At 41.6% G+C, this 12,501-nt stretch overlaps 1 protein-coding gene across 1 annotated transcript in view; it reads left to right on the forward strand.

Annotated features, from left to right (window-relative positions):
- The window catches only part of myo1d (myosin 1D), a 113,767-nt gene that overhangs the window by 75,058 nt on the left and 26,208 nt on the right, over positions 1-12,501 (forward strand). The window contains exon 21 of the mRNA XM_040014380.1: positions 8,518-8,672. Within this exon, the coding sequence (XP_039870314.1) occupies positions 8,518-8,672 (155 nt within the window). The remainder of the gene's footprint in view (positions 1-8,517; positions 8,673-12,501) is intronic.

The following is a 12,501-nucleotide window of genomic DNA, read 5'->3' on the forward strand; positions in this document are numbered from 1 at the left end:
TTTAAATTCGGCTGACCACCTGTTCAAAATCATCTCTTTCCTGCAGACACGTTACGAGTGCTTGTACGTACACCGCATCAATTTCTTCATCGACTTAAAATTTTCCTGAGAGCAAACATCATCTTCTGTATCACTGCTGATGAGCGCTGGGTTATCAGGCAACAACACAGGGACCACACAGCAATTTTCAGGGGAGGAGAGTGCAGAGTTCATGGTGACGCAACCAGACGCATGGTTCTCATTTATTTTTCCAACATTTACAGCTTTGTGCTGCCTGAATTCCCAGCCCAGGGTCACACTGTACAAATTGACATTGTGTGCCCTCTCACAGCACACTGAAAAGACAGGAGATTTTTCTTCACCACCTGCAACTGGCTTCCTGTAATTTTGTCCTCTTCAAACTGAAATTGAAGTTGCAGGATGGACATTTTTGCACAGAATAGGAGATTTAACACATCACTGATGCACAAATGCAAGTGATCAGAACAGAATTTCCATGGTGTGATCTAAAAATGGCAGCAACTGAAGGTCCACATGTGCACAAAGAAGTGGAGATGGAAGCAAATTTAAATAAAAACTTGCTCTAAACCAATAAATGCACAAACACATAACACCGTCTTTAGGTGTCGAACGTTCATTCATCTTTTTTTTTAATCGTTACATCACTGTCCCAGTGTGTACATAACATACAAGACCTTTATGTAATAAATGTCAGACTGCAAGGGTGAGTGAATTGGTGAAGGTGAAAAAGTGCAAGAGCTGAAGGAAAGGTGGGTGGGGAGGAGCGGATAGAGATGTGGGCAGACAGCCACAGCAGCGTGACTTGGTGCTATTGATCAGACAAGGTCAAACAGAGGGGAGAGCAGTTAGCTCATTGTTGATTAGCAGTGATAGGCTAACACCACAGCATCCCCTTGGCTGCCCTATTCTGTGTATTTACTGCTGCTCCTGCAGGGCAGCTAAAAGGAAAGACTGGGCTGATAGATGGCCAAAACCGTAGTGAAGATCCAACAACTGTCTGCCAGAGGATTTATATGCCAATTAATGCTGTGAGATCATTGGCTTGTTATCGTTCATTGAAATTAAACAAAATAACGTTGAAGAAAGGGGTGAAATACCGATTCTGAATCGGTGGCTCGCGTTGCTTCTGTTCGCAATCTTTTTTTTTTGTCTTTTTTTTTTTTCATTCTTTTTTTACCTCGTCTTCTTCCTCCCCCCCATTTCCTATCTAGTGCTGACTTTCCCCTCTCTCTTCTCTCTCCCGCCGTTGTTGTCATGCCAACTTCCCAGGAGACGGTGTTGTCATGGATACCGAGCGGCAGGGCAGATCAGCTGATGTCTGGTGTCATTCAGGCATGTGCACAAATCGGCCTCCTGTATGTGCGCTCGTTCCCTCCCTTCTTTGCAGTGAGCTCCCGCTCTCCTCATACCTCTCAACCAAACACAAACTAGAGCTGCAGTGTGACCACATATACTTTATTTACACACTCAGTTCAATAGTCTACATAGGGCTGTGTAGTGCGTGGTGTTTTTCTTGACCAGTTGACTCCAATAACTCAAAGCATTGAACACAAGAAGTGTCAGCTTATGCACTCCCAAGATCAGGATATGATGAAAAATAAATTGTAATAATGCTGTAAATTTGTGCATCTGCAGTTTGAATGCCCTTGCATTTTTGCAACATGGATGGTTATGGAGCTTAAGTTATTATATTCATTTAATCACAGAGCACCCACCCTTTCCATCGTAATTGGGCTTCTGGGATGTGTTATATAACCAATTATTTGATCCCCAAAGAATAAACTGGGAAAACCTGCTGTTCACATTTTGTCCTCTTGACATCCGTGGACCAATGAATGTCAGACCTGAGGGCACACAATTAAGACCTTTGTGATTTTGTCCAGGGGTTTGCTCAGAAGATACATCCAGTCATATTCGCCAAATGGGGAAATACGTTCCTTGCAAAGCAAGCAATTCTTTTTAATTTGTTAATTGTGTATTTCTGTTTTTTAAAAAAGCATATTAACAAGAATCCTGAGTACAAAACCTCATTTGGCTTTTTATATTAATGTCTGATAGTAATGTTTGATAGAGAAAGTCATTTTCCAAAACAGTTGTTTTGGATATATATATATATATATATATATATATATATATATATATATATATATATATATATATATATATATATATATATATATATATATATATATATACACATACACATATATATACACATACACATATATATATACACATACACACATATATATATATATATATATATAAAAAAAAAAAAAAAACACCCAGCACGCCCCTGCGGGCGGTTTATCCTTCAAGCTCGGGTCCTCTACCAGAGGCCTGGGAGCTTGAGGGTCCTGCGCAGTATCTTAGCTGTTCCCAGGACTGCGCTCTTCTGGACAGAGATCTCCGATGTTGTTCCCGGGATCTGCTGGAGCCACTCGCCTAGCTTGGGAGTCACCGCACCTAGTGCTCCGATTACCACGGGGACCACCGTTACCTTCACCCTCCACATCCTCTCGAGCTCTTCTCTGAGCCCTTGGTATTTCTCCAGCTTCTCGTGTTCCTTCTTCCTGATATTGCTGTCATTCGGAACCGCTACATCGATCACTACGGCCGTCTTCTTCTGTTTGTCTACCACCACTATGTCCGGTTGGTTAGCCACCACCATTTTGTCCGTCTGTATTTGGAAGTCCCACAGGATCTTAGCTCGGTCATTCTCCACCACCCTTGGGGGCATCTCCCATTTTGACCTCGGGACTTCCAGGTTATACTCGGCACAGATGTTCCTGTACACTATGCCGGCCACTTGGTTATGGCGTTCCATGTATGCCTTGCCTGCTAGCATCTTGCACCCTGCTGTTATGTGCTGGATTGTCTCTGGGGCATCTTTACACAGCCTGCACCTGGGGTCTTGCCTGGTGTGATAGACCCCAGCCTCTATGGCTCTTGTACTCAGAGCTTGTTCTTGTGCTGCCATGATTAGTGCCTCTGTGCTGTCTTTCAGTCCAGCTTTGTCCAGCCACTGGTAGGATTTCTGGATATCAGCCACCTCCTCTATCTGCCGGTGGTACATACCGTGCAGGGGCCTGTCCTTCCATGATGGTTCCTCGTCTCCCTCCTCTTTCTTGGGTTTCTGCTGCCTGAGGTATTCACTGAGCACTCGGTCAGTTGGGGCCATCTTCCCAATGTATTCTTGGATGTTCGTTGTCTCATCCTGGACTGTGGTGCTGACACTCACCAGTCCCCGGCCCCCTTCCTTCCGCTTAGCGTACAGCCTCAGGATGCTGGACTTGGGGTGAAACCCTCCATGCATGGTAAGGAGCTTTCTTGTCTTTATGTCAGTGGCTTCTATCTCCTCCTTTGGCCAGCCTATTACCCCAGCAGGGTACCTGATCACATATATATATGTGTATATGTATATATATATATGTGTGTGTGTGTGTGTGTGTGTGTGTGTGTGTGTGTGTGTGTGTGTGTGTGTGTGTATAGGTTAGTCGTTTGTTTAACCGACCAATCATTCTAAACCAAACTAGTGAGCGTCTAGTGCTAAACTTCTCATCCCTTGTCAAAATGTTCTGCACATTCATTTGCAGATATGTTTTAAAAGAAACTACAGCTGTTACTTCATTAAGGACGTTGTAAGGCGTCATTGGTGCCGACCCCAACCCTAGCAACTAGGGGTGCAACGATACACAAAATTCACGGTTCGGTTCGATACTTTGGTGTCACGGTTCAATATTTTTTCGATACAAAAAAATGTTCATGCCTTTTTAATTTGTCATTTATTAAAATTATAAATATATATTTTAACTCAAAAGTACAGTTTTTAAATTTAATGTTGCTGAAACAACAAAGTAATAAAAAAATAAATATCTGATGGAGAAATCACTCATCTTTGGAAAAGAGAGTTTATTACACAGAAATGGCTCTTTCCAAAATAAAAGCTATACTATACGCTTCTTCTGGGGTATATTCTCAGCAGCATATTAAACATATCAGGTCCCCATAAGGAGAATCATGTGCTAACGGCTGTCTAAATGACTCGGGTAAAGTTTGTAGCATGCGTGCTTGTTGTTTTTGTCTGCTTCCACTTGTCTTTGCACTAGGATGATGTCGGAGTAAATGTGCAGTCATAGTCATTGTGTTCCCACTAGTGCTGTCAGCGTTAATCTGAAATGACGTTAACGCCACAACACGGCAAATCTCCGTTAACGAGCTACCGCGGATCGCCCCGTGCATGGGGCTGGACAGCGTCAACACGTTAACGAGCAAACTGCGCTAACGCAGTAGTTCCCACCCATGTAATTGAGCATTGCGTGCCACATTCAACATACTGTTTTACTTTTGTCCATGACGCGCTTACCTTCAGGGTCATACGTCACATGAAGACCAAAATAGTTCCAAAGGCCAGATCTGAATGAGGGTGGGGGAGGTTCAATTTTCCATGTTGCAACGAGCTTAGCTTCTGTCTTGCTAGCTTGTGCTGCGCTCAGTGGATCTGCGCTCGACAGTGCAGCCTAGGCGGAGTAGTCGAACGCAGATCCACTGAGCGCTCAACACAGACAGCATCGTCAGAAGAAAAGTTGATAAAATAAAATAAAAAAATTGTATTCATACATGCATACGTATGCGTACCGAACTGAAAGCACTGTATCGAACAGTTCAATATCGATACGAGTATCGTTGCACCCCTACTAGCAACCGAACCCCAAGCCTCTTTTTTTTTTTTTTTTTTTAATGGTGGGTTGTTTTTTTTTGTTTTTAAATGTACTTTTTACCATTCAATCGTAAAAGGCTGATGGCATATTGCTGTCACCCTGCTGGGCAGATGGGCAGTGTGGACACAGAAGTTTGTGAATGCACTAACATTATAAAAACATTATGAAACTGATTCTATAGGTAAAAACCTCGGACGAGTTTGAACTCATTGCACTCAAACGTAAGGTCAAAGTCAAGTTTTCAGAAAATTTTTGGAAGATAATAAATCTAGAAAGGTGTTCATATTTACTTTTAATTGATTAACTATTGAAACATCTATAACATGAAGTGTAAGAGTGAAGGTTCCACTCACAGTTTCACATTTCTTGCAATATTCCATATCCTAAAGATAATCGGTTATTATTAACAAACAAGACAACAAAGAGGAGAACATGAAATATTGTTATGAAATAACTGGGATTCATTACATCTTTAAAAAGGCTCAAAAGTTGTACAGTCGTGTAGTCTACATAACAACTGCACTGAAAATCCTACAGTGTAATCGTCAATGCAGATCCAGAGCGTGTAGCGCCCAAATTGGAGGGCAGGACTAAAATATGTCCACATCTCCAAGTTTTGTTAAATATGTAACGGGATGACAGACGAGTCATTGAGCAGATGGCGGGGCAGATGAATGGCTCTAACAGATTCCATATTCTGGTTAAACTGATTTGGGGGAATCAAGACAGAGGAAAAAAATGAGACAAGGAAGCGAATCTGAATGTATCATTACCCAACTCATTAGAACACCGACTGTCGTTCCAATCAATTAAGCCTTTAATATAAATGTAAATGTAATCGGCTCTTTGTAATTAACTGTGGGTGGATTGCTATACAGAGAGGCATGGCTTTAGGCTTTAATTCACGGTGATTACGTGAAGTGTTTGTTTCTGAAATCACGGGCATCGCGTTGAGGCTAAATAAGCTAGCTGGTTGATTTGCCGCCGGTCGAAACCTGTCTCTGCTTGTCTGCCTGTGATGGGGAGTTTGTCTCGGCATTGCTCTCTGCTGATGGTTATTAGTGTAGCTGACTGGCTGCCCTCTGGCTATTTCCTCAACATTCACTGCCTTCAGTTCAACTTGGAAAGACAAAGAAAAATGGCTAAAACCCTAGGGGAGATGACAAAGGAGACAAAGGAAAGCGAGGCTAAATAGAGGGTGGATATAGGATAAAGGGAAAAGTAATGGGAAGTTAATGAGAAATGAAGCTCAGGTCTTCTTTTTTCTCCTGAAAAGTGTTTATCTGTAAATATATTGGATTCTTCCTGCAGCTTTGTAGACCTGTGAAGCAGACAATCCAGCTGAAAAACAGAGTCTCCTTTTAACCTAGCTGCTTTAGTTCGGGGGGCTCTAATTGGAAAAATTAGACTGGCCCTTTGGGAGGCTAATCTATAAAGCATTACTCCAGATGCTGATGACGTTCTCCACCAGAAGAAATCCCGTACACCAGTTGACACCAGAGACGGATACTGACTGATATTTGTCCGAGTAATTCATCACATCTTGTCGATAAATCACCAATTTGCCTTAGTGTAATAGTAATGATCTTTTCTTATTTATTCTGAGAAAATTCAAAAAGGGTTTTTTCATGATTCAAACAGAGTATTTCTTTTCTTTTCTTCCATATACCATATACCCTGTATATGCATCCTTTTGGGGGACACATAAAAACAGGAACAAGCAGCAATATTTTGTACAATCCTATCATAAATGAAAAGTAAGGCGGGAAAGTATGTTTAGCCTACACAATTTCTGCTAGAAGATCGAGCGGCTAATAGTTTCCTTTAAAATGAAGAAAACACAATGTTTAAAGAATAAAAGTACATGCCCAGCCTTGTCCCACTGTTGAAATTAACAGGATAAAGACGTGCATATTGGAAAAAGACAAGACTAACGGAAGAAGATCATTAACATATACTGGCCTCTTCCTCAGACAGTTTGCTTCATATTGATATGATGGCATCACACAGTTTCTGCAGATTTGTTGGCGAAACATCCACCATGCGAATCTCCCATTCAAACACTCTCTGGGACTGAGATCTGGTGACTGATGGGCAGATTTGAGTGGGTTAAACTTGCTGTTCAAGAAACCAGTTTTAGATCATGGATGGAAGCAGCCATCAAAGTAGGGCTGCAACAAACGATTATTTTGATAGTCGACTAGTCACTGATTATTTTTGCGATTAGTCGACTAATCATTTCAAGCATCCATTGGACATAAAACGTACAGCTTATTGCACCAGCAGCATCTGCTCTTATATAACTATCATTAGCTTACAGCTTTAAGTGTTTAAGGTATGTGCTAACTAAAAATAAAGGCAAGATGATATTTATTACATTTTAATGAAATTTTGCAGATTGTTTTGGTGAAGTTTAATAAACTCAGCCGTCTGCACCTTGCTATCTAAAATATAAAAGCCAAACAATAACATTTTTAAGTTATCTAAGTGACTTATATATCATGTTTAACCTGAGTAGCGAAAGACGGCGGTGGGTTTGAAAACGATTTGCCCGGAGTCCGGTGTTCTCACCGGCTCTAGCGAGCCTTGAACCCCGCTTAGCTATCGAGCTAGTGGGTAACAGACGTCTCCGAAAACGTCGGAGCGCTTTTGAAAATATGTGATGTCTTGATAAACTGAGCAGATATTTGAAGTTTACACAGCTACATTCTCGCCTGAAAATATGTTAAACGTTTATTTTGTGACCCAGAAAGAATAATAAGTGTAATATTAAAACTAACTAGCTGCCGCCATTGTTGGAAACTGAGCAGGGCCGCGCTATGAATTCTGGGACACAGCTTCTTCTTCTTCGGGGTTTAACGGCAGCTGGCATCCTTGTACATGCAGTGCTGCCATCTTCTGTTTCAGTCCGTTATTACACTCTTAAATCCTACTACTTATTCCTGCGTCTTTGGGGATCTTACAAAGCTTCAAACGACGCGTCGACTATTAAATTAGTCGTCGACGATTTTGATAATCGATGTAATCGTGACTAGTCGACTAATCGTGGCAGCCCTACATCAAAGGATGGGTACACAGTGGTCATAACACAATAGATATGGTCGTTAACAATACTCAGACTGTGGCGTTTAATTAATGCTAAGGGGCACTAAATGTACCGAGGAAATATCCCCCACACCATTACACCTCCACCACCAGCCTGAACTGTTGATAAAAGGGAAGATATTTTCAGTTTCTTACACAAAATGAGGCAGAAATTGAGACCTTTCGTTCTGCCTTTCTGTCAGCTCAAAGCAGTCCAGTCATTTTTTTCTGGCATCAGTAGGACATTTTCTCTGTAAACCCTGGAGATGGTTGTGTGGGAAAATCCCTGCCCATCTGGCATCAACGATCATGATAAAACACCTTTCTTTCCATTCTGATGATCACTTTGAACTTCAACAGGTCATCCTGAAATGCCTAAACACGTCCAGCTGCTGCTGTGTGATTGGCTGACTACATTAATGTGTTATGAGCCATTAAACAGGTGTACCTAGTAAAGTGGCAGGTGAGTGTAGGTAATTATTGTACTGACCAGTCCAAATCCTTCAGCTCTCTTCACTTTACTTCTTGGTGAAGCAAGGTGTGGTGAAACCAAATTACTCCACTGATTTTCACAACTGCAACACTGTAACAGTGCAGAGTGTTTGTTTGTGTATTTCTCTGTCTGTTTTATGTACATGTTTATCTGTGTTTAACTGCGTGTGTCCTTTCTCTCTCTATTTGTGTATCTCAGGTGACAGGGCTGAGCGTGTCCCCCGGGAAGGACCAGCTGGTTGTGTTCCACACCAAGGACAGCAGGGATCTCGTGGTGTGCCTGCAGGGTATGGTGCCTGCCAATGAGAGCCGCATCGGGGAGCTAGTTGGCACCCTGCTTAGCCATTTCAAGAGGTAAGCAGTGAGGGGAAACAAGTAGTAGTCAGAGGAAGGGCAACAGGCACTGGTGAAAGCAGAGTCACCTGTTTATGTGCCTAAATATGATATGTTAAAATGTCCCGAAAAATGTTAGCTGTTCTGATTTAAAGACTTGTGGGTGACACGAGGTGAAGGTAGCTCATTTCTTCTATTTACTGTGTAGAGAAAACTGCTTCCAGTTAATAATCAGCATATTGTCCCCACTTAAACCTTGTGCGGCTCTCATTTGAGGTAATTTCCCGCATAGCTGCAGGAGCAACGTGCTTCCTAAATTGAGAAAATAATAAAATTGGCTCAATTGAATTTCTAGAACATTATGTCAAATCCAGTCACACTGGCTCATATGTGTGGTACTGGCTGATGTGACCTGTGGTTGCAGGATTATGAGGCAGTTAGACGACGCAGCAGCAGCTGTCCCCACTTAAACCCTAATGTTCACTTAATAAGGACTCAGAGCACGCTTCAGGACAGGATATTAATTCGTACATCATTTGTTGTTTTCCTGTTCAGCTGAGAAAGGCAGATGGATAATTGGGATAAAATGTTTGTTAATTCTTTTTAAAGCTATTGTTTTGTTTCTACGTGGTTTTCTGTGTCCGCTTTAGGTCAAAAATGTGAAATGAACAAAAGTCAGTATGGATGCGCCAATCAGATGTTTTGATAGGACATCAGGCTAATCCTGATTAAAAAGCTGGATTGGTTCTTGGTGACAGCTGTCCAGTCTGTTCAGTTTAATTCTCGGTTGGTCTCTGTTCACTACGCCACGCGTCAGCATCATTGCATTGCTGAGGGAGAGATGTAACGTACGTAGCACGGAGGAATCTTATCAGTTATGAGATATTTCACTTCTTTTGTAAATCTTCAGTTTTTTAACTCAACTGCAATCTCGGATCCAGTGAGCTGACATTACTGAGGAAGAACTATTTTAGATTTATGTCGCCATTTCAATGTTATTTCGCTTCACCTGTCTCTTGTATGCAAGGATGTTCATTCACAGTGAGACTGGGAGCAGGGAAAAGACAAACGCAGTAAAGATCGACACACTAATGTGAAATGAAACTACTGTGCAAATGCAAACCCTGTTCTGAAAAAGTTGGCTTCTTTAAAATGGAAATAAAAATAGATTTCTCATCTAATAAATCTAATTTTATTCACATCAGAGGACATAGAAAACATGTCAGATGTTTAAAATGAAGAAAAATATTGACTCATTTCAAATTTGATGACAGCAGCGTGGGAGAGGACCGTGTTTATCACTGTAGTATCTTCTCTTCTTTAATAACAACCTGTAAACGTCTGGGAACTGAGGGGACCAGCTGAAGGATTTTTGGAGAGGATTGTGGACTGCAGACAGGGCAGTTAAGCACCCACACTCTTCTACTGTGAAGCCATGCTGCTGTAATAGATGCAGTATGTAGTTTGCTTAAATGCAGGCTTTGCTTAAATATGCAAAGCCTTTCCTGAACAAGTCATCGTCAGGATGGGAGCACACGTTCCTCTAAAACCTGTAGATAATGTACCCCCATACCATCAGACATGTTGGCTTTTTAGTAAACTTTGATAGAAACCTGCTCCTCTTTAATCCAAAGGTTGCACGTCCATGTTTTTGAAAAAGACTTTTGGCCCAGAGAAGATGTGTTTTTGGATCGTGTTCACTTATTGCTTCTACTTCTTTAATACAGCTTTAACCTGCATTTTTGGTTGATTCTCTGAACTGTGAGTTCTGGAAGTGTTCCTGAGCCCACGCAGTGGTTTTTCTTTGAATACTCATGCATATTTTTAATGCAGTGCCACCTGAGGGCCGAAAGATCTCAGGCATCAGAGATCTTCAGGCCCTTTCAAACTAAAAATCTAAAGCTTTTGAAGATATTGTGTAGTGGATCTATCCACTGTGGGGACCCCTTGCAAATAATCGAGCAGCCGAATGAGGTTATAAAAATGTCTTTAGTTCAGTAAATCTATATTTATTTGCTACAATTTTTTGATAAAGTTACACAGAACGATTTCCCATCTGTTCTTCACAGTGAGAAATATAGCTTGTTTTAGAAGCAGGCATCCAGTTAAGTCTGGGCAGCTTTATTATTCAATCTTTTCAATTTGTGTCACCAGAAAGAAAGTTGTTGTTTTTTTTACCTTCTAAACTTAAAACAAATATAGTGGAGAAATTCCATGTATCAATCTTCTTCTGCTTATTCAGTTCAGGGTTGTGGGAGTTGGGAAAAATTGTGTTTTTAAATTCAGTTGACTGGTAATCATAGATTTTTATTTGTTTTTTCAGCCCAATAGTGTCACCAAAGTCTACAGCTGTGGACATCAGACATGCAGGTGATCGATCCATCTTTTATTGACGGCATAAAAAAGTTTAACTTCGCTGTGTGCGAAACGTGGTGTGGATCAGAAAATGGACAAAAACAGTCAGCGTGTGTCTAAACGTGCAGTTCCACCTGCAGTATTACGTATTGAAGTTAGGGAAAATTTCATCATGTCTTCAAATATAAATAAAACATTTTATCCACATCCAGTCGTCAGTCCAACAACTGGCGTATTTATTGAGGGGAGGTGTGTGAACAGTCCTCTTTCATCCAAGCAGCACACACTCGCTGGTTATGGAAAAGATTACAAAGTCATCTATATGGGATTATTTTTTTAAACGGACAAAACCAGCTGCCCAGGGACTTGGCTGCAGCATTCAGATAAAAGATGCATCAAGCAAAGAAAACCACTAAGGAGATTGCTAAAACGGCCTCTTCTTCTATATCTTCTTTTGCTTCTTTTGGCTTCTCCCTTTAGCGGTTACCACAATGGATCATCTGCCTCCATCTCTTCCTACCCTAGCAACCTCTTCTGTCAGACCAGCCCTCTGTATGTCCTCTTTCACTTCATCTATCCTTCTCTGTCATCTTCCTCTTTTCCTCCTGCCTGGCAGCTCCATCTCCAACATCCTTTGTCCAGTCTAGTCACTATTCCTCCTCTGTACATGTCCAAACCTCAGCCACCAGCCTTGCCCCTCTAACTTTGTCTCTAAACTGCTCAACCTGAGCTGTCCCTCTGCTATACTCATTAATAATCTTGTCCATTCTGGTCTGAACAAAACTCTTAGCCTCTTCACCTCTGCCACCTCCAGCTCCACCTCCTGTCTTTTTGTCAGTACTATAGTTTCCAAACCATACATCATAGCGGGTCTCACTATCATCTTGTGATGTTACACATCACCCCTGATGCTCGTCTCATACTACAATACATACCGTCTTAACCCGGCTTCTACAACTCCCTATAAGCTTTTTCCTCTGCCTTTGCAACCTCTCTGTCTGCTGTATGCTTTGCTTCCCAGTGCTCCTTCTATTTACCTAGAAAACAGAAGCTTTTTTTCTTCTTCTTCTTGTGTTTGCTAGTGCGCACAAAGATTGGACACTGAAGCACTGGCTAAAGGTCATGTGGTCTGAGTCTAGATTTCAATTATTCCACAGTGGTGCAGAAAAGAGGCACATGAAGTTTATCAGTCATCCACGTCATCGTAGTTTAAGGATTTTGGAAAGAAAAGCATCTGGACTTCTTTAAATCGGATGGTAAGGTGGGGCTAGGCTTCACAGTGGGTTCACCTGAAACCTTGGCTGATTGTGACCCACACCCGTTTTCACACCTTGGCTCGTGTGACTAGGTAGAGGATCCATAGGGGGTCCATTACTCTCTTGGGGACACCCGCATAGGGCTTAAAATCTGTGACTCTCCACCAATTGCTCTTAGAATTGATGAAGCTTCTCGGATAAGAGGTGAAACGTCTTCAAGGAAGCTTAAAGAAGTCCAG

This window comes from Simochromis diagramma, unplaced genomic scaffold, assembly GCF_900408965.1.
Source record: "Simochromis diagramma unplaced genomic scaffold, fSimDia1.1 OVJJ01000669.1, whole genome shotgun sequence".
Taxonomy (NCBI): Eukaryota; Metazoa; Chordata; class Actinopteri; order Cichliformes; family Cichlidae; genus Simochromis; species Simochromis diagramma.